The following is a 23,631-nucleotide window of genomic DNA, read 5'->3' on the forward strand; positions in this document are numbered from 1 at the left end:
CTTAGTACTCACCATTATGAACCGCTTTTTAAGTATACACTTTGATCAGTTTTAATGCTTTCGTCCAATTCATTTTGATCAGTCATGTTTTTCAACTTTCAAAATATTAATATATGGAAGAAGTCTATTGCTTATTCCAATTCTGCGTGCTTTTGTGAATTTAATACAACGTTTTTAATGACATCTTTACCAAATTCAAAAATTCGCCACTCATCGTTCGACTTTCCTACAGAATACCCTAAATAACAATATTAATTAAAAAATAATCAATACCAACTTCATAACAATCAAATTCTATAGTTGGCAATAAATTTGAGTTTCTTCGGCTCTTGAAAGTCTAATCAAAATTTTTGTATTAATTAAACTTAATACTGTTCAAAATAAAAAAGCACTAAATGAAAATGCCAGAAAGCACCAAGTTGGTGCTTTTTTTGAAAAGGCACCAAAAAGGCAATTTGGTACTTTTTAGAAATCAAAAAGCACTAAATTTGGTGCTAAAAGCACCAAATTGGCAACACTGATAACACCTGTGTATATTGGCAATATAAGGGTATATTCTCATTCAAAGAAAACGGAAACCATGCAAAAAAATAATGGAAAGAAATTTTTTTAAATGATTTGAGAGAACGAGTGAGGGCGAGAGCAAGAGAGTGGGAGAGGATGTTAGTGGTGATTGGTAGTAACATTGAATGACTTACATTTAATTTGGGTTCTGCTGTTACCACAGCCATATGGTTGTTATTATAGTTGTTGTTGTTGTCATCGTTGTTACAATAGTTGTTGTTATTGTTGTTGTTGTCGTCGTCGTTGATATTTGTATTATTATTATTATTGAGAAATATACTGGCGTTGTTGGTGCTATTGTTGTTGTTGTTGTTATAAAATGAACGTTGCCTTGAGCTGGGTCTAACGGAGGGTGGCATTTTTGGTAGATTTCCAGAAACCGGTCGACATACACACGTCAGCATTATTCCGCTGTTATGTTACCTAGGATTTCTGTAACGTTGTTGTTTGTATTGCGTTTTATTTTAAATAAATTTTATTTTTTTCTCGGGATTTTTATTTGATTTCCATTCACTTGAATATAAATTTTGCTAAATTTGTTTATTTCATTTTTTTTTTTTATTTTTTTCTTCTTAAAAAAGGTCGGTTATTTTGAATGAATTTTTTCACTTGCTCACTGATAGGATTTTATTCTTGTTGTTTTTTTGATGCACTTATTTAAACATGGTTTTAAATCTGCATTTTCCAGAAAAGAGGAAACAAGAAAATGGATTTTTTAGTATTTGACTTTTTTTTTTAATATTTGATCAATGTCACTGGATGAAAAAAAAAAAACAAGAACTGAATATCCCTCTTTACTTTTCATATTGAAATTCTTTTGGGGGGAAATTTATCACAAAAACGTGTTCGATTGTCCATCTCGTTTTTGTTGACATTTGCCTTTATGTTCACACCCAAAACTAATATCCATCCAAGAGTATGATTCGAAATCTAACTAAACGGTGAGTGAATCAGTGAGTGTGTGTGACACTTGAAATCTTTCATTTTTCCATTTTTTGTGTTTTTTTGCAGAAATTTTTTTCCTTTCTGTGAATTTTTTACTGTTGAATACTCCATTGCACTGAAATAAAATTATTCCATTTCTAGTTTACTATTTTCAAGAGTGCGTATGTGTGTTTGTTGGTATTTTTTGTTTTCGTCCTGGCATTTTTTTCTAACTTATTTTCACGAACCACTACACTACTTCTATTGGAATTTTAGTTGAGTTTTAGTCGATTTTTCCATTTTCCCCCATTTTTATACAGAACTTTTTCTTAGACCCAATCGTTGGGACTATGAGTCTTGACTGACGACTGGCTAAGTTAAAGAGTGCGTGCTATCCTTTGTAGGGAAAAAAGTTATTTGCCGATATTTGGTTTTCCATGTGTACAAAATGGAATGTATGGCAGTGTATATGTGAGTGTTTTGAATGTGTTTGTTTTAAAGTGTTGCCACTGACAACATTGACGGTGGTAGACGTTTGGTTCCTTTAAAGTAAAAAAAAAAATAACACGCAACCACACATAACATAACATAGGAATGTTGGCAAAAATAGCAGAGTATTATTACTTTTAATTTTTAATTTAAATTTTACTATTAATATTAATTATAATTTTATTATTTTAATTTTAATTTTAATTTTTAATTTCTATTTCAATTTTAATTTTAATATTAATAATAATTTTATAATTTTAATTTTAGTTTTAATTTTAATTTAGGTTTTAATTTTAATTATAATTATAATTTAATTTTAATTATAATTTTAATTGTATAATAATTATAATTATAATTAAATTGATATAAAATTCAAATTAAAATTATTATTATAATTATATAATATATAATTATAATTATAATTATAAGTATAATTATAATAATTATAATAATAATAATTATAATAATAATAATAATTATAATTATAATTATAGTTATAATTATAATTATAATTATAATTATAATTACAAATATGAGCGAAATTTTCTTTGAAAATTTAATTTTCATAAATTTTTCTATGAAAACACGAATTTTGAAGAATTAAAAAAAATCCAAGAGAATGACCGACACTAGGTTTTTACTACCACTCGAATCAATAATAATTGTAATCTTCAATAACATCAAATTTGGATGAAATTCTCTATAAACTTCAAATTTTGACAGAATTTTCTATAAACTTGACATTTTGACAATTAAATTAATTAATTAAATTTCCACATATTTTTCTAGGAAAAAGAATTTCGAAGATATTTTCTATAATAATCCACTTTGACGATTTTTTTCCATGAACATCAAATTTTAAACAAATTAAAAAAAAAACAAATTTTTGAGAAAATTTTCTATGAAAAAAATTTTATTATAATTATAATTATAATTTATATAATTATGATAATTATTATTATTATAATTTATAATTATAATATAATAATATAATTATATAATTATAATTATTATTATACTATAATTATAATAATAATTTAATAATTATAATTATAATTATAGTTATATATTTATAATTATAATTATTATAATTATAATAATAATTTGAATTTTAATTTTTAGGGCTGCCACCTAACCTAACCAAACCTAAGGATGTTCACCAGCCTTAGGAATTTTGGTATTGAATCAATGAGGTGGTTTCTCTAAAATAGATAATTAAAGTTTTGATTTGATTAAAAATTTTATAAAAATATATTTTGTCCACATTTCGGCCAAAGAAGCGGCAACTCTAAAGACTTTTATTAATCTATATAGCATTAAGCCTACGGTCTATAAAATTAATAATTCTATATTATATATATTTCTATAGAAAATTTCATTGAAATTTACTTCTAAGAAAAATTTTATATCGGTAGGATATTTAATCAAAATTTTATTTCTAATTTCTAAGTCTGCATAATACATGGAAAAACACTTAGCTCCTCACCTTGAGAATGGTTACCAAAGATTCTGCCAATTACATATCAATAATCCCCAGCTTAACTCAATGAACATATCCTAATCCTAGTAGACACAAACACATTATCTATTGACGTGTCAGGCATGTCGGTGTGCTGCCACCTCACGATAATTGACTACTAAGAATTATTAGAATTTCTTGGAAACATTATAATTATAATTATAATTATAATTTATATAATTATGATAATTATTATTATTATAATTTATAATTATAATATAATAATATAATTATATAATTATAATTATTATTATACTATAATTATAATAATAATTTAATAATTATAATTATAATTATAGTTATATATTTATAATTATAATTATTATAATTATAATAATAATTTGAATTTTAATTTTAATTTTATTTTTAATTTGAATTTTATATCAATTTAATTTGGTTTGATTTAATTTATTTGATTTTAAGTAATTTAATTTTATTTTATTTAGTTATTCTAATGTTGTGGTCTTTTATTGCCCAGTACTGTAGACCTTCCTGTACAATATTCATTTCGAATGTTATTATGAAACGTTTTCGTTTGTGTCTGTCATTTCGAACTGCGTATTTGTGTGCGCTATAAGGCATGCTATGCGGTATGAATCAGCCATGAAAATTCTCATACACCGAGTTCAATTCTAAAAGCAATTGAAAAGGACAATGACGATGACAACCAGTCAACCATCTTTCATACTCTAACGCTTGCCAATGTTAATTTATAAAATAATATTTTTCTTCTTTTTATATTTTTCAATAAACAATAAAAACCATGATGTCGTTGTAGTTGTTTTTATTGTTTTTCATATTTTGTTTAAATTAAAGAATCGAAGAATTCAATCGAAGTGAATGCACAATACAAAAATAACTCATAAGACTGTCTCTATACAAAAAAAATGTAATAACAATAAGCGGTTTAGTCAAATAAATTCTAAAAGGCATGGGGGAAAATCCATAGGGGAAGTTATACAAACAATTCCCATGGATTTGTGTACCTGTAAATTTGTTTATGTCAATGAAAAATTCCACAGCTAGTTCATGCACACTTACAGAAGAGGGCCCTCAGAGAGAGAGAGAGAGAGACAAAAACCAGGATTATTACAGATTTTCTTGATGGCATTATTAAATATTCGTCTTAGACTTCAATTTCATGGAAATCCTTGCTGATGGATTCATGAGTCATCTAATGCATGCATAGGGACCATAATCGTTATAAACGCTAAGAAGCAAAGGACAAAAGGAAAATTACACAATAATCAGGCTGGTGTTATTGAGCTGTATGTCACAATAAATGTTTCCAAGAAATTCTAATAATTCTTAGTAGTCAATTATCGTGAGGTGGCAGCACACCGACATGGCTGACACGTCAATAGATAATGTGTTTGTGTCTACTAGGATTAGGATATGTTCATTGAGTTAAGTAGGGGATTATTGATATGTAATTGGCAGAATCTTTGGTAACCATTTTCAAGGTGGGGAGGTAAGTGTTTTTCCATGTATTTACTTAGACTTCGAAATTAGAAATAAAATTTTGATTAAATATCTTACCGATATAAAATTTTTCTTAGAAGTAAATTTCAATGAAATTTTCTATAGAAATATATATAATATAGAATTTTTAATTTTATAGACCGTAGGCTTAATGCTATATAGATTAATAAAAGTCTTTAGAGTTGCCGCTTCTTTGGCCGAAATGTGGACAAAATATGTTTTTATACAATTTTTAATTAAATAAAAACTTTAATTGTTTATTTTAGAGAAGCCACTTCATTGATTCAATACCAAAATCCCTAAGGCTGGTTAGGTTATGTGGCAGTCCGATATATCAGGCTCACTTAGACTATTCAGTCCATTGTGATACCACATTGGTGAACTTCTCTCTTTATCACCGAGTGCTGCCCGATACTACGTTAAGTTCAATGACAAGGGACCTCCTTTTTATAGCCGAGTCCGAACGGCCTTCCACATTGCAGTGAAACCACTTAGAGAAGCTTTGAAACACTCAAAAATGTAACCAGCATTACTGAGTTGGGATAATCCACCACGACCTTGTGTATGCAAGGCGGGCATGCTAACCATTACACCACCCAATGTGAATATCCTTGTAAATCCAACTAATTTGTTTTTGAGTGCGATAAAATATTAAGAAAAAATGCAAAACTACTCAACTACTAGGAAATAAAATTTTCACAAAATATAAAAAATGTTCAAATCAAAATGATTATATTAGAAGAGCCGCTTCTTTGGCCCAAAATCAATACAAAACTCTTTGGAACCAAGTAAACCTTTTTTATGGGTACTAAATTTTAAACATAAATTTTTATGAATGTTTATTAAGAAATAAATTTTGATTTTTTTAATATTAAATTTAATAAAATAAAATTTAATATATATTTTTTTTTGAAATAAATCAATAAATATTTGAAAAAAATTCTTATAAATTTATTTTTCGGCAATTTTTTTGAGAGAACAAATTTTCTGCAACATTTTGTATTACTTATTTACTCATTTCATTAATATATTTGTACTCATCACGATAGGGGTATAATAAGTCTGCGTAGATGGAGTAGATATAATCTCTAGAAAAACTTGTTGGAAATTTTAAGTCTATTGAAAATTATTTTTTGTCTAGAAAATTGCGTTGGACATTTGATTTGTATAGAAGATTTCGTCAAAATTGTATTTCTATAGTAAATATCATGAATATGTTATTGCTAATAAAACTCCACCAAAAATGTTATATCTATAGAAAATTTCATTAGCATTTTATTTCAGTAGAAAATGTCATCAAAATTTTATATTTTGCCAATAGAAAATTTCATTTATAGTTTACTCTCGCGCAAAATCAAAATTTTAGTTCTATAGAAAATTTGGTTAAAATTTCATTTCCATAGAAAATTTCGCCAACATTTTATTTCTATGGAAAATTTTAATTCTATAGAAAATTTCATACAAATTATATTTTTATAGAAAATTTTCGTCATTTCCATTATAGAAAATTTCATCGAAATTTTATTTCTATAGAATTATTTTTGAAATTACATTTTTATAGAAATTAGATTTCATCGAAATGTTATTTATATAGAAATTTTCGTCAAAATTTTTTTTCTATACAAAATTTTGTTGAACATACATTTCTATAAAAAAAATTCTATAGCCAATTTTATCAAAATTTTACTTCTACAGAAAATTTTATCCAAATATTATTTCTATAAAAAAAATTTGTAAAACTTTTATTTCTATAGAAAAGTTGTCAAAATTTTATGACTATAGAAAATTTTGTCAAAATTTTATTTCTATAGAAAATTTTGTCAAAATTTCATTTCTATAGAAAATGTTGTCAAAATTTCATTTCTATCAAAAAATTTTGTCAAAATTTTATTTCTGTAGAAATTTTTTTTCTAACGAAAATGTTATCAACATTTTTATCTAAGTAAATTTTGTCAATTTTTTTTTCTAAACCAAATTTTTTACAAATATTATTTCCATAAAAAATTTTGTCAAAATTTTAATTTTTTTGTTCTATACAAAATTTTGTTGAACATACATTTCTATAAAAAATTTTCTATATAAAATTTTACCACATTTTACTTCTACAGAAAATTTTATCAAAATATTATTTCTATAAAAAAAATTGTCAAACTTTTATTCTATAGAAAAGTTTGTCAAAATTTTATGACTATAGAAAATTTTGTCAAAATTTTATTTCTATAGAAAATTTTGTCAAAATTTCATTTCTATAGAAAATTTTGTTAAAATTTAATTTTTATACAAAATTTTGTCAAACTTTCATTTCTATACAAAACGCTTGCAAACTTTCATTTCTATTGAAAATGTTTGTAAACTTTTATTTCTTTAGAAAAATTTGTCAAAATTTTATTTCAACAGAAAATTTTGTAAAATTTTTTTTTCTAAAGAAAATTTTGTCAACATTTTATTTCTATAGAAAATTTTGTCAAAATTATATTTTTATAGAAAATTTTATCAAAGTATTATTTCTATAAAAAATTTTGTCAAAATTTTATTTCTATAGAAAAGTTTGTCAAAATTTTATTTCTATAGAAAATGTTGTCAAAATTTTATATCTATAGAAAATTTTGTCAACATTTTATTTCTATTGAAAATTTTGTCAAAATTTTATTTCTAAGAAAATTTTGCCAAAATTTTATTTCTATAGAAAATTTTGTCAAAATTTTTTTTCTAAAGAAAATTTTGTCAACATTTGTTTCTAAAATTTTGTCAATTTTTTTTCTAATGAAAATTTTTTACAAATGTTATTTCCATAAAAAATTTTGTCAAAATTTTATTTATACAGAAAATTTTGTCAAAATTTTGTTTCTAAAGAAAATGTTGTCAACATTTTTTCTAAAGAAAATTTTGTCATATTTTTTTTCTAAAGAAAATTTTGTAAAAATACTATTTCTATAAAAAAATTTGTCAACATTTTATTTCTATAGAAAAGTTTGTAAAAATTTTATGACTATAGAAAATTTTGTCAAAAATTTATTTCTATAGAACATCTTGTCAACACTTTATTTCTATAGAAAATTTTGTCAAAATTTTTCGGAAGGTTCAATTGTGGTTCATTGTTGGGTTTAATGAACTGCATGAATTTATTCTGATAATTGGTTGATAATTTTACTGCAAGTAGAGGATGCTGATGAGGAATGTGGTAATTCCGAAACGTGCGTCCATCCAACCATCTTGCAGTCTATAGGGCTTTGCCCAAATTAATTTGACAAACATTCTTTACCTCTGTTGGTTAAGCTACTTTTGTAGTATAGTCAACACAATGGTTTTAAAGCTGAGATCAAAAAAACAACAACAATGCTTAAAGAACAAAAACCAACAATAACAAAACAAAATGAAATTTTATTTCTATAGAAAACTTTGTCAAAATTTCATTTCTATAGAAAATTTTGTCAAAATTTTATTTCTATACAAAATGTTTGCAAACTTTTCTATCGAAAAATTTGTCAAAATTTTATTTCTATAGAAATTTTTGTCAAAATTTTATTTCTTTAGAAAATTTTCTCAAAATATTATTTCTATAAAAAACTTTGTCAAAATTTTATTTCCAAGTTTGTCAAAATTTTATAACTATAGAAAATTTTTTTCAAAATTTTATTTCTGTAGAAAATTTTTTCAAAATTTTATTTCTATAGAAAATTTTGTCAAAATGTCATTTCTATAGAAAATTTTGTCAAAATTTAATTTCTATACAAAAGTTTGTCAAAATTTTTTTTCTATAGAAAATTTAACAACATTTTATTTCTATAGAAAATTTTGTCAAAATTTTATTTTTACAGAAAATTGTATTTCTATAAAAAATTTTGTCAAAATAGATAATTTCATCGAAAATTGATTTCTGTAGAAAATTACGCCAAAATTTCATTTTTATAGGAATATCGATTTTTCTATTAAAATTTAATTTTAATTTTTATTTACACTCAAATTTCGAAAACATTTTCCAATACATTCGAATTCGAATTTTTTAAAAAAATCATGATCATATGAACTATCCTTGAGCCACCGTGGTGCAATGGTTAGTATGCCCACCTGACATACACAAGGTCGAGGGTTCGAACCCAGCTCCCCGACCAAACACCAAAATTGTTTTCGGTGGTGGATTATTCCACCACAGTACATTTCTGAGTTTTTTCAAAGCTTTTCTAAGTGGTTTCACTGCAATTCGGAATGCCATTCGGACTCGGCTATAAAAAGGAGGTCCCTTGTCATTAAGTTTAACATAGAATCGGGCAGCACTCAGTAATAAGAGAGAAGTTTACTACTGTGGTATCGCAATGAACTGAATAGTCTAAAGGCGTTTTCGTTTCGCAAAAAATATGTTGCCCTGGTGTTACACTACTTTTTCCCTCAATACATTTTCACTCAAATGATAGTGTCTTTCCAAAGTTATTATTAATTCATAATATTGTGAAGGATACAGGATCCAAAATTTATGACAGTGTCCTTCATATTTGGCAATCAATTACGAGAATGTTGCACTTTTTTCCCCAATCGAAATCGCCATAAGTGAACCTGAAATATCGGGGTGACATTATACCTAACCAGAGAATGAAGCCGACCACTTTTTGCCAGTCGAAGGCGCCGCGGAATATGTCGATTCATCTCGACTCAAAATTAGCCGTCAATTAATCAAAAATATTGATTTAAATTAGAAAAATTTATTAATAATTTTTGTATTTTCTCAAAATATTTAACTTTCCATCCAAAATCAGTCAGTATCAAATTGCTATAATAATTTTGCAAAAAATTAGCTCAGAAAATTTGAATGAAATGTAAATGTGATTGTAAGAGTAGTTGTACAACTAATCTCATTAGCATTCGGATAACTTCAAATTGATTTTATAATGGATAATTGTCCACCGCCGAATAGACAAATTTATATCGGCTTAGCCGTCAAGTCGCCACCGTCGGAGGCAAAAAATTAGTATCAGGCGCTGCCAACAAAAATGGGCGGCTTCATTCTCTGTACCTAACCGTCCAGTAGGTCATTCTTTCCACAAAACAACAAGAAAATAAAATTGATTAAATCCAAGTATTTTTTTTTTTTGCAAAAAAAATTTCTTAAATGTATCACGAATTCAACGATACACTCTTTTTTCTGTGTAAATTTGACAATAATTGTGTTTCACCACACCATTATTTTCGAAACCATTATTAAATTCTCGTTTTTATTGTATAATAAATCTATTTTTGCGACTACAATTTACTAGCAAAACTCAAAAAATCTTATGATCCTTATCATGTTGTAATAATAATAATTTAAGCATTTCAATCTAACCAGGATCCATCTGCTTTTAATCAGACAAGCAAATAGGACCAAATAAAAACGAAAAGAAACAGACAAATAAGACAGAGTAGCAACTGAATAAATAAATCTACAACAAACTAGACAACTTTTATTAACGAGAAATAGACTAAGAAACAGACGCCGTGGATATATGTAGGTGCTGGTGCTGCTTCACAGTGCTAGAGGGGAGAAGTGAGGTATCTGCAAACAGAAAATTACATTCAGCCAGTGACAATTGGCTTCATCTGTGGAATAATGGAAGATGAAAGAACAATGGAAATATTTGTGTAACTTTTAAACTTGGGGTAAACTCAGGAGCTTTGCGTCCCCTTTTCATTGGATTTAGATTTAGATGTATGGTAAGAATAAGGGATTGCACCTAGGAAATTCTGATGTGATTTAAATGGTTAAAAAAATAGAAATTCTTCTAGGTATTAATTGAATTTCGTTTATTTGGTTTTATAAAAAATTAACTTAAATTTTTTTATAGAAAATAATATTTTTCAATAACTTAATAATACCAATTTCTTAAACTTCATACCCAAAATGTCCGTATTAAAATTGTTATAAAATGGAAATGACTTTAAATTTAAATGAATCTGAAACTTTTTATAGACATCCCTATTTTCTGTTTCCCCAGCCTTTTATAATAACCAAAGGCTTTCTGTTTATAATTTAAATAAAATAGAAAAGTTTTTCTACCATCTCTTTCTCTTTTGTTTTGTAGTTATATGTATTTTTCTGTTGACATAGGAGGACTGATAATAATAACCAGTACAAGCAAATAAAACAAAACACGCAGACAGAAAGGCACAGAAAATACAAGGATATTAATATATTATTGTACAATTGTCAAGTACCAGGACAATGGAAATTAATGCTAAGTGGATTAAGAATCCTTTGTGCGAGGAGAACTCTCATAACCCAATTTCTAGAGGCGGCGAGACTTTTTTTGATATGAATTGTTGCTGATGCCATTTGTCTTTAATGAAATGAAAATGTGTCATAACCGCTGGAAGTTTACATCCATTGTGGTGGTAAGAGAAAAAAAATATATTTTTATTTTAATTTTAATAGAATTTCTGATAAATGAATGAACTCAAAAAAAACTAAAATAAATTAATTTTAATAAACGAATATCCAATAAATAATTGATATTTTGTAGTAATTAGTCACTGGGGGCTTTTGGTTAGAAATTTTTATAAAATAAATAAAAAAATAAAACAAGTATATATGGCCGTAAGTTCGGCCAGGCCGAATCTTATGTACGCAGAAAAAAATTTCACGAAAATTTTTCCAATTAAAATTTTAATTGAGTTTTAAAAAATATTCTATTAAAAATGTAATCGATTCAACAATTTTTTTAATTGAAACAAAAATTAATCGCAAAAATTAATAGTATCAATTAATTTTTTAATTGGATCAATTAATTTTTAATTGACTTTCAATAAATTTTTTAATTGATTCTATCATTTCAGTGATTGAAGACATTTCAATTAAACAATTAAGTGGATCAATTAATTTCGTGATTGAATCAGAAAAACATGTTGTTGTGTGTACCCTCCACCATGGATTGCGTAGAAACTTCTACGAAAGACTGTCATCCACAATCGAATTACTTGGGTCGTGGTATCTTAAAACTTCTTAACATCGTTTTCTAAATTGTGAGTTAGTCCATACGTGGTTTATATTAGACACTTTTGCACGGTACGTAGAGAGCCAGAATTAAAATATGGGGTCGCTTATATGGGGGCTATATACAATTATGAACTTGTTATGGGCCAATTTCTGAGGGCTATATATAACTATAGACCGATATGGACCTAGTTAGGCATGGTTGTTAACGGCCATATACTAGCACAATGTAGCAAATTTCAACTGACTCGGATGAAATTTGCTCCTCCAAGAGGCTCCAAAACCAAATCTCGTGATCGGTTTATATGGGGGACCACTTTTGGCATGATTGTTAAATATCATATACTACCCCCACGTACCAAATTTCAACCAGATCGGATGAATTTTGCTTCTTCAAAAGGCATCGGAGGTCAAATTTGGGAATCGGTTTATATGGGGGCTATATATAATTATGGACTGATATGAACCAATTCCTGCATGGTTGTTGGATACCATATACTTACATCACGTACCAAATTTCAACCGAATCGGATGAAATTTGCCTCTCTTAGAGGTTCCGCAAGCCAAATCGGGGGATCGGTTTATAAGGGGGCTATATATAATTATGGACCGATTTCGATCAATTTTTGCATGGGTGTTTGAGGCCATATATTAACATCACGTACCAAATTTCAACTGAATCAGATGAATTTTGGTCTTCTAAGAGGTTCGGAAGGTCAAATCTGGTGATCGGTTTATATGGGGGCTACATATAATTATGAACCGATGTGGACCAAGTTTGGCATGGTCATTAGAGACCATATACTAACAGTATGCACCAAATTTCAGCCGGATCGGATGAAATTTGCTTCTCTTAGAGGCTCCGCAAGCCAAATGGGGTCATCGGTTTATATGGGGGCTATATATAATTATGGACCGATTTCGACCAATTTTTGCACGGGTGTTTGAGGTCATATATTAACATCACGTACTAAATTTCAACTGAATCAGATGAATTTTGGTCTTCTAAGAGGCTCCGGAGGTCAAATCTGGGGATCGGTTTATATGGGGGCTATATATAATTATGGACCGATGTGGACTAATTTTGACATGGTCATAAGAGACCATATACTAACAGTATGTACAAAATTTCAACTGATTCAGATGAATTTTGGTCTTCTAAGAGGCTCCGGACGTCAAATCTGGCGATTGGTTTATATGGGGGCTATATATAATTATGAATGGACCGATGTGGACCAATTTTATACTAACACCATGTACCAAATTTCAGCCGGATCGGATGAATTTTGGTCTTCCAAGGGGCTCCGGAGGTCAAATCTGGGGATCGGTTTATATGGGGGCTATATATAATTATGGACCGATATGGACCAATTTTTGCATGGTCATTAGATACCATATACTAACACCATGTACCAAATTTCAGCCGGATCGGATGAATTTTGCTCTTCCAAGGGGTTCCGGAGGTCAAATCTGGGGATCGGTTTATATGGGGGCTATATATAATTATGGACCGATTTCGACCAATTTTTGCATGGGTGTTTGAGGCCCTATATTAACACCACGTACCAAATTTCAACTGAATCAGATGAATTTTGGTCTTCTAAGAGGCTCCGGAGGTCAAATCGGGGGATCGGTTTATATGGGGGCTATATATAATTATGGACCGATTTCGACTAATTTTTGCACGGGTGTTTGAAGCCATATATTAACATAACGTACCAAATTTCAACTAAATCAGATGAATTTTGGTCTTCTAAGAGGCTCCGGAGGTCAAATCTGGTGATCGGTTTATGGGGGGGGGCTATATATAATTAAGGACTGATATGAACAAATTACTGTATGATTGTTGGATACCATACACTAACATCTCGTACCAAATTTCAACTGAATCAGATGAATTTTGGTCTCCTAAGAGGCTCCGGAAGTCAAATCTGGTGGTCGGTTTATATGGGGGCTATATATAATTATGGACCGATGTGGACCAATTTTGGCATGGTCATTAGAGACCATATACTAACACCATGCACCAAATTTCAGCCGGATCGGATGAAATGTGCTTCTCTTAGAGGCTACGCAAGCCAAATCGGGGGATAGGTTTATATGGGGGCTATATATAATTATGGACCGATTTCGACCAATTTTTGCACGGGTGTTAGATACCATATAATAACACCACGTACCAAATTTCAACCGGATCGGATGAATTTTGATCCTCTAAGAGGCTCCGGAGGTCAAATCTGGGGATCGGTTTATATGGAGGCTTTATAAAATTATGGACCGATATGGGCCAATTTTTGCATGGTTGTTAGAGACCAATACGACGTACCAAATTTAAACCGGATCGGATCAATTTTGCTCCTTTTAGAGGCTCCGCAAGCCAAATCTGGGCGTCGGCTTATATGAGGGCTATACGTAAAAGTGGGCCGATATGGCCCATGTGCAATACCATCCGACCTACATCAATAACAACTACTTGTGCCAAGTTTCAAGTCGATAGCTTGTTTCGTTCGGAAGTTAGCGTGATTTCAACAGACGGACGGACGGACATGCTCAGATCGACTCAGAACTTCACCACGACCCAGAATATATATACTTTATGGGGTCTTAGAGCAATATTTCGATGTGTTACAAACGGAATGACAAAGTTATTATACCCCCATTCTATGGTGGAGGGTATAATAAATTGTTGAAATACCAAAATACAAAACAACATTTTTTCATATACTCTTTGATATTTTCCTCAAGCTTTAGGAAGTCGATTAAATTTTTTAGACTATCTATAAATTTTGAGTGAGTGTTATTTATTGACATTTAAAAGGGTTACCTATAGTTCAACAAAATAAAACCAGATGTATGTATTGAGAGGTAAAATGTCTAACCAAAAAGAAAACGAGCCTATATATGGGTAAAATAAATTTATTTATATTCGACAGTATATATGGGGAAAAAGGTCACTTTAAGTTGTTTTTTTGATTTTTGCTTGCGATAAAAGTAATCTTTATATAACATTTGAAATAAATTTCTTTGAAAAAGGTATCCTTTGGATGTCACATACATTGGGACTGTTTCCATGAATTTATTTGTCTCTTTAATATATAATTAATTTTAAAAGAAGCATTAGAAATTTATTAAATTTTCATGAACATCTCTTAAAAACCAATTCTTCTGACATTGGAACCACAATTAATGCTCATCCAATTATATTGTTTATTGTTGAAAAACAAACGAAACATTTTTGTTTTGCTTTTTTTATGGTTGAAATTGCTTTTTTTGTTGCAAAAACTTTTGTTACTCAATATTTGCTCAAGTCTCTACTCAAGATAAAATTATTTCATAGATAAGTAATTCCGAAGAGGATTGTTTGAAAGGAAATCTTTGTACAAATGGAATAAGAAAAAAAGAGTTTATTTATAATTAAATTAAATACAAATTTATTTCAATTTACCCCCATTTTCATAAAGCTCTGTTAGTGTTCCGTTAACTAACCAACTTTTAAACCGTATTATGAACGAAGCTGTCATCTTGCATATATATTCCATATGCTAGTTAGGAACTTAACTGACGAAAATTTTTCAGTTACAGTTAACTGGAGAGAAGTTATTTGCAATTTACTTTCTGTTAACTGACAGTTAAAGCCTAACGGAGCTACATGATAATGGCCGTTAATGTAATAATTTTACATAAATTACTCAAATGAAATCTATTTAAATTTTTTTAATTTAATTAAAAATCAAATTGAATTAAATTTTATTTAATTTTAATTACATTACGATACACTAGCTTATGTTAATCAAATTTTATTTTTTTTATTTTAAATTTAAGTGCAATTAAAATACAAAACAACTAATTATTTAGATCACTTATTTTATACAAATTTGAATATAAATTTACAATTATTTAAATTAGATTAAAAAATTAAAAGTTAAAAATAAGCGATTTACAATAAAATCAAATAAATTATTTTTTTTCTTCTTAATAACACTTATTTCAAGTAAATTTGAATTAGCGTGATTTAATTTAAAATAAATATAAATAAATATAAAAATAAATATTATATAATTAATTTAATGTTTAATTAAATTTAAGTACATTGACTTTAATTAAATAAATTCATTGAAATTAAAGTGAAATGGTAAGATTGAAATTCAGTTAACTTAAATATAATATTATTTTTTTTTTTTTGGGAAAAAAATGTGTATACCCTCCACCATAGGATGGGGGTATATTAACTTTGTCATTCCCATCGAAATATAGCTCTACGACCCCATAAAGTATATATTCTGGGTCGTGGTGAAATTCTGAGTGGATCTAAGCATGTCCGTTCGTCCGTCCGAAACAACGAAACAAGCTATCGACTGGAAACTTGGCACAAGTAGTTGTTATGGATGTAGGTCGGATGGTATTGAAAATGGGCCATATCGGAGCACTTTTACGTATAGCCCCCATATAAGCCGACGCTCAGATTTGGCTTGCGGACCCTCAAAGAGAAGCAAATTTCTTCCGATCCGGTTGAAATTTGGTACATGGTGTTAGTATATGGTCTCTAACAACCATGCAAAAATTAGTCCACATCGGTCCATAATTATATATAGCCCCCATATAAACCGATCCCCAGATTTGGCTTGCGGAGCTTCAAAGAGAAGCAAATTTCATCCGATCCAGTTGAAATTTGGTACATGGTGTTAGTATATGGTCTCTAACAACCATGCAAAAAGTGGTCCACATCGGTCCATAATTATATATAGCCCCCATATAAACCGATCCCCAGATTTGGCTTGCGGAGCCTCAAAGAGAAGAAAATTTCATCCGATCCGGCTGAAATTTGGTACATGATGGTGGTATATGGTCTCTAACAACCATGCAAAAATTGGTCCATATCGGTCCTTAATTATATATAGCCCTTATATAAAGCGATCCCCAGATTTGACATCCGGAGCCTCTTGGAGGAGCAAAATTCATCAGATTCGGTTGAAATTTGGTACATGGTGTTAGTATATGGTCTCTAATAACCATGCAAAAATTGGTTCCCATCGGTTCATAATTATATATAGCCCCCATATAAACCGGTGCCCAGATTTGGCTTGCGGAGCCTCTAAGAGGAGCAAAATTCATCCGATTCGCTTGAAATTTGATACGTGGTATTGGTATATGGTCTTTAACAACCGTGCAAAAATTGGTCCATATCGGTTCATAATTATATATAGTCACCATATAAACCGATACCCAGATTTGGCTTGCTGAGCCTCAAAGAGAAGCAAATTTCATTCGATCCGGTTGAAAGTCGGTACGTGGTGTTATTATACGGTATCTAACAACCATGCAAAAATTGGTCCAAATAGGTCAATAATTATATATAGCCCCCATATAAACCGATCCCCCGATTTGACCTCCGAATCCTCTTTGAGAGGCAAAGTTCATCCGATCCGTTTGCAATTCGGAACGTGGTGTTAGTATATGGCCTCTAACATTCATGCGAAAATTGGTCCAAATCGGTCCATAATCATATATAGCCCCCATATAAACCGATCCCCAGATTTGATTTCCGGAGCCTCTTGAAGGAGAAAATTTCATTCGATGCGGTATTTTCGATATTTAGCCCCCACATAAAGTGAATCCCGTATTTCTCTTCTGACTCTCTAATTACCACGCAAGAGTTTATATCGGTTCCTAACTATTTATAGACTCCCCCGTTACATACCAATCAAGAACTGAATTATATTCGTATTTAATTGCCTTTTTTTTGTCTAATATATACCCCGTGTGGACTAACTTACAATTTAGAAGAGTTTTAAGATACCTTGCCATCGGCACACATCCCAAGTAATTCGATTGTTGATGACACTCTTTAGTAGAAGTTTCTACGCAATCCATGGTGGAGGGTAGATAAGATTCGGCCTGGTCGAACTTACGGCCGTATATACTTGTTTTTATTATTTTTGTATTTATCAATAATTAATTTAGTTATATGTGTCTCAGTGTCGAAAGGCTTTTGAGAGGCATGTTGGCACATTAATTTACTATTTAATAATTGTATATTTCCAAATATATATCAAAGTTAATTAAATTGACTTGAGTTAATGAGTTATATTAAATTAAAATAAAATGATTAGATCTAAATTCAATTAATCCAACTTTAATATTAAATTACAAAATTTTAAATTATTTTTATCTAAATTATCTAAATGAAAATTAATTAAATTAAAAGAATTAATAATTGAAAATAAGTGATTTAAATAATTAAAATATTAATTAAATTAAATTCAGTTAATTAAATTAGTTTTAATATAAACCGTTTATTTCAAAAAAATCGAATTAGCGCAATTTAATTTAAATTAAATTTAAAATTAATACATTTTTTTTTATTTAGAGTTAATTAATTTAAATAAAGCATCTTTATAAATAAATATTTATCATTTTGTATAAAGATTTCCTAACTTTAATTAAAAATCAAATTAAAGTTCTTTTAAATTTAATTAAAATTTAATTACACTAAATCAAATGTATTTGAAATAAATTAGTTAAATTAAAAATAATTAAACTTAAATATCAGCGATTTAAATTAAATCGAAATTTATTAAATTAATTTTAATATAAATTGGTCATTTCAAATAAATTTTAATTGGCTTTATTTAATTTAAATTCAATTTAAAATAAATAATAATTTAATTGAATTTTTAATTAATTTTTTTTTAATTTGATATAAATTACTTATTTCAAATAAATTTGAATTGACCTTATTTAATTTAAATTGAATTTAAAATAAACAATAATTTAATTTAATTTTAAATTAAAATTATTTTAATTTGATTTTTAATTAAAATTATTTTAATTCTATTCATTTTAATATAAATTTATTTACTTCAATGAAAAAAATCTAATTAAATATATAAATTACTTATTTCAAATAAACTTGAAATGACCTTATTTGATTTAAATTAAATTTAAAATAAACAACAATTTAATTTAATTTTTAATTAAAATTATTTTAATTTGATTTTTAATTACAATTATTTTAATTCAATTCATTTTAATATAAATTTACTTACTTCAATGAAAAAAATCTAATTAAATAAAATTTTCGTTATTTTTAATTAAATGAAATTCAATCCTTATTAGACTAAAAATTTTAATTCAGTTAGATTAGCTACGTTTAAGCAAAACTGCTCTTTATTTGATTCTCAAGGCATTGCTTTGACAGATATTCGCTTGTGGCTAAAATGACTCCAATGCTTTACTATGATGCTTAGTACCTAAAGCAGACAAAATCATCCAAACTTTAGCAAATACAAAAAAAAATGCTAGGTGCTGTCAGTAATACCAAGTGTTGCTTCCCATCCGTTACACATTTGCGTTACAGCCCCTGTTGCTGTTGGATGCCACCGCTAAAGCCGTCATTGTGGCTATTGCTGTCCTCATTGATATGACACTGTCACTGGCGGGCAAAAGATGATGAGAACAGCGGTGATGATGTTGATGTCCCGACCAATGACCAAGTGGGAGTGTAGTGGTGTTTTCGATGGCATGTTGTACTTGTGTTTCATTCAATTTGCTTTTCTTGTTATTTTCTTTCCACCATCGGCCCACCCAAAATGTTTGTATATGTGAGATTGAGTTAGTCCTGTCTTGTTAGAGTGAATGTTTGCATGTGTAGGGAGGTTTGTTTTTAGGAATCGTATGCCATTGGCCATGGCCCAAACTAATGTCTATGGCCATGTCATTGTCTGTCTCTGCGTTTGACTCTGATAACACTGAAAGGTTTGTCTAAACACCAGTGTGGCCTTTTTAGAATTTTTGCATTCAGCTACAAAGAATATTTATTTGTGGTATTTAGCCGCAAAATTCTCATTTAGCATTTTTCTTGGCTTCTTGCAATTATTAATTTGGTATTTTTAGCATTAATCTATCCTCGAAAAGAAAAATGGTAAGAAGACCAAAAATTGTCCGAAGAGTCATGACCAGAAAACTTGCTCGTGAGCAATTGAACCCTGGACAGAAAAAGAATTTCGGTCGCAGACCATGGACATTCCAACAGGACTCAACCTCATCGCACACAGCAAATATCAATTCAGTATGGCTTAAACAGGGTTTGAGTTTCTAGTATAATAGATAGGGACAGTAGGAATATGGTTTTATTAATTTATTTTTTTCAAATTAAAATAAAAATTTCAATTGAAAAAAAAATTTTGGTTATATTTTTTTGTATATCCAAAACATTTGTTTTAAGGAAGGATTCGTTGTTTTACTTGATAAATATATATATATATTTTTTTTTGAGTATTCGCATAATTTGATTTAACCTTCATTGAAATCCTATGAGATTCTACACTGAAAGAAGAGTTTTCTTTTCCGAGGAACGAAATTTTAGACAAGCATAGTTTTCTTTTGATGCTAAAGAATTTTCTTTCAAGCAAATAAAAAGAATTAGAGACAATCGTTGAGTCCCATATCATAAATGTGGGTTTGTTAGGCCTAAAAGAAATTACTTTATAAGAAATGGGAATTTCGTTTGTCTAAAATTTCGCTCTTGAGGACAGTAAGTTAAAGTTTATGAGCTTTAATTGTAATTGCTTGTGTAATAGATGACAAACTTAGGAACCTCAACTAAGAATTAGAATTTATGTTTATTGTATAGTAGATAGGGACAGTAGGAATGTGGGCTTCCATTAAACATTGAAATCGAACAGCGGGTAAGAAATGGAAAACACTCTGAAGTGTTTAGTGATAGATTATCACATTAAAATTAATGAAATTGTTTTTAAATTTGTTATATTTTTGCATCTTGATTACAAAGCAAACAAGCGTTCAAAAATAGGACATGTCTTTAAATACTTGATTTTAAAAACGATTATCACTTATTTTTTCATGTAGGCTTTTGTAATATAGTTGAGTTATTTTTTTTTCTAAAATTAAGGGTGGGTTCAGTGTTGCCAGTATTGTTCTGACTCTTCTCCCCAAATTGGAACGATTTCGCCCCAAAAATCCCCAACTAAGAAATTATAATAAAGATCCTTACAATAATTCCAAATAAATTTTTAACAAGTTTTTTATAAAAAAATAGCTTGCTGTAGAAAATCACTAAAATGGAAAAAAATATAAAATATTTCTCATACCAGCTAGCGAACTACAATTTGAAACACTACCAAGGTTGTCACTCGAGGAAAAAATAAAATTTGAAGAAAATTTAAAGTCTTATTTTGAAGTTTTTGATCAATTTTTTTTTGGTTATTAAGAAAAACAATGTTTGTTTCTTCAAAAAAATGTTTTATTATTTAATGTCAGTATTTGCAATTTTATATATTATAATCTCTCCTATTAGCTACATTTTTTTGGGTATATGGACTTTGATAGTACACCCTTACACGAAAATCAAAATTTTGAAAGATATTGAATTTATAGAAAATTTTATTTCTGTAGAAAATAATGACAAAATTTTATTTCTATAGAAAATTTTGTCAAAATTTTATTTCTTTAGAAAAATTTTCCAAAATTTTATTTCTATAGAAAATTTTTTCAACATTTTATTTCTATAGAAAATTTTGTCAAAATTTTATTTCTATTGACAATTTTGTTAAAATTTCTGTAGAAATTTGTGGCACAATTTTATTTCTTTAGAAAATTTTATTTCTTTAGAACATTTTGTAAATTTTTTTCTGTAGAAAATTTTCTCAATTTTTTTTTCTGTAGAAAATTTTGTCAAAATTTTATTTCTATAGAAGATTTTGTCAATATTTTATTTCTATAGAAAAATTTGTCAAATTTTTTTTCAATAGAGAATTTTGTCAAAATTTTATTTCTATAGAAACTGTTGACAAAATTTTATATGTATAGACAATTTTGTCAAAATTTTATTTCTGTAGAAAATTTTGTCAAAATTTTATTTCTATGGAAATTTTAAGTACCTCTTAGTTGGAGAGGAATATTTTGCCAAATCTAACCAAATATCAAGAATTCTATCAATCTACCAAACATTTCAGTCACCCTTTATTTATCAACGAAAATTTACTTCTAAATATTCAAGTAATACAATTGGGTGGTAGATCAATTTGACGGTGAATAATGAGGATCATTATTTCTATATTTATGGGATATGTTGTCCAAATCATTGATGAACACTGATTAGGCGAATATATTTAGGCTCGAATCCTAACGAAATGATTTCACAAATATAGAAACAATTTTTAGACAACCTGAGTAAAATTATAAATGAGCGCTTAAACTCTTGGTCCAAATGCTCATTTTGCACCTTGTTGTATGCCATATAATAAAGAGCAGCAAAGTTTTCTTTTTTTTACTTTTTTTGAAGTTGTTAATCAAATAGACAGCTCGCTTTCACGGTTGGCAGAATTCTACCAAAAAAAAGTAGATTTTTTACTGTTTGGTAGACTTTTTGATGTTTTGGTAGATTTGCAAATAATTCCTCTTCAACTAAGAGGTGCTTCACAAATTTTCTATAGAAATAAAATGTTGACAAAATATTCTGTAGAAATAAAATTTTGACAAAATTTCCTATAGAAATAAAATTTTGGAAAAATTTTCTATAGAAATAAAATCTTGACAAAATTTTCTATAGAAATAAAATTTTGACAAAATTTTCTACAGAAATAAAATTTTGACAACATTTTTTATAGAAATAAAATTTCGACAACATTTGTTATAGAAATAAAATTTTGATAACATTTTCTATAGAAATAAAATTTTGACAAAATTTTCTATAGTAATACAATTTTGACAATATTTTCTATAAAAATAAAATTATGACAAAATTTTCCATAGAAATAAAATTTTGACAAAATTTTCTATAGAAATAAAATTATGACAACATTTTTTTATAGAAATAAAATTTTGATTAAATTTTCTTTTTTAACGTTGACAACATTTTTTCTAAACAAATAAAATTTTGGCAAAATTTTCAATAGAAATGAAATTTCGACAAAATTTGCTATAGAAACAAAAAAAATTTGACAAAATTTTCTATAGAAATACAATTTTGACAAAATTTGCTATAGAAATAAAATTTTGACAAAATTTTTTATAGAAATAAAATTTTGACAAAATTTTCTATAGAAATAAAATTTTGACAAAATTTTCTATAGTAATACAATTTTGACAAAATGTTTTATAGAAATAAAATTTTGACAAAATTTTCTATAGTAATACAATTTTGACAAAATGTTCTTAGAAATAAAATTTTGACAAAATGTTCTATAGAAATAAAATTTTGACAAAATTTTCTATAGAAATAAAATTTTGACAAAATTTTTTATAGAAATAAAATTTAAAAAAAAAATTCTATAGAAATATAATTTTGACTAAATTTTCAATAAATAAAATTTTGACAAAATTTTCTATAAATAAAATTTGGACAAAATTTTCTATAAATAAAATTTTGACAAAATTATTTATAGAAATAAAATTTTGACAAAATTATTTATAGAAATAAAATTTTGACATAATTATTTATAGAAATAAAATTTTGACAAAATTATTTATAGAAATAAAATTTTGACAAAATTATTTATAGAAATAAAATTTTGACAAAATTTTCTACAGAAATAAAATTTTGACAAAATGTTCTATAGAAATAAAATTTTGGCAAAATTTTCTACAGAAATATAATTTTGGCAAAATTTTCTATAGAAATTAAATTTTGACAAAATGTTTTATAGAAATAACATTTTGACAAAATTTTCTA

General features: G+C 27.6%; 1 protein-coding gene across 9 annotated transcripts in view; it reads right to left on the reverse strand.

The window, feature by feature from the left end:
- Positions 1-23,631, reverse strand: part of ASPP (Ankyrin-repeat, SH3-domain, and Proline-rich-region containing Protein) — a 479,404-nt gene that overhangs the window by 28,034 nt on the left and 427,739 nt on the right. Inside the window, exons 1-2 of one of the 9 annotated variants that reach the window (XM_075309695.1) lie at positions 1,748-1,855; positions 699-1,239 (exon numbers count right to left, since the gene is read on the reverse strand). The exons of 6 other annotated variants lie outside the window; for them this stretch is intronic. In XM_075309695.1, the coding sequence (XP_075165810.1) occupies positions 699-968 (270 nt within the window). In that variant the 5' untranslated portion in view covers positions 969-1,239; positions 1,748-1,855. Of the gene's footprint in view, positions 1-698; positions 1,856-23,631 lie in introns of those variants that run through there. 2 more of the 9 variants (XM_075309694.1, XM_075309693.1) reach the window with 2 other exon arrangements.

The sequence above is a fragment of the Haematobia irritans genome, chromosome 5, assembly GCF_050003625.1.
Source record: "Haematobia irritans isolate KBUSLIRL chromosome 5, ASM5000362v1, whole genome shotgun sequence".
In the NCBI taxonomy this organism is placed as follows: domain Eukaryota; kingdom Metazoa; phylum Arthropoda; class Insecta; order Diptera; family Muscidae; genus Haematobia; species Haematobia irritans.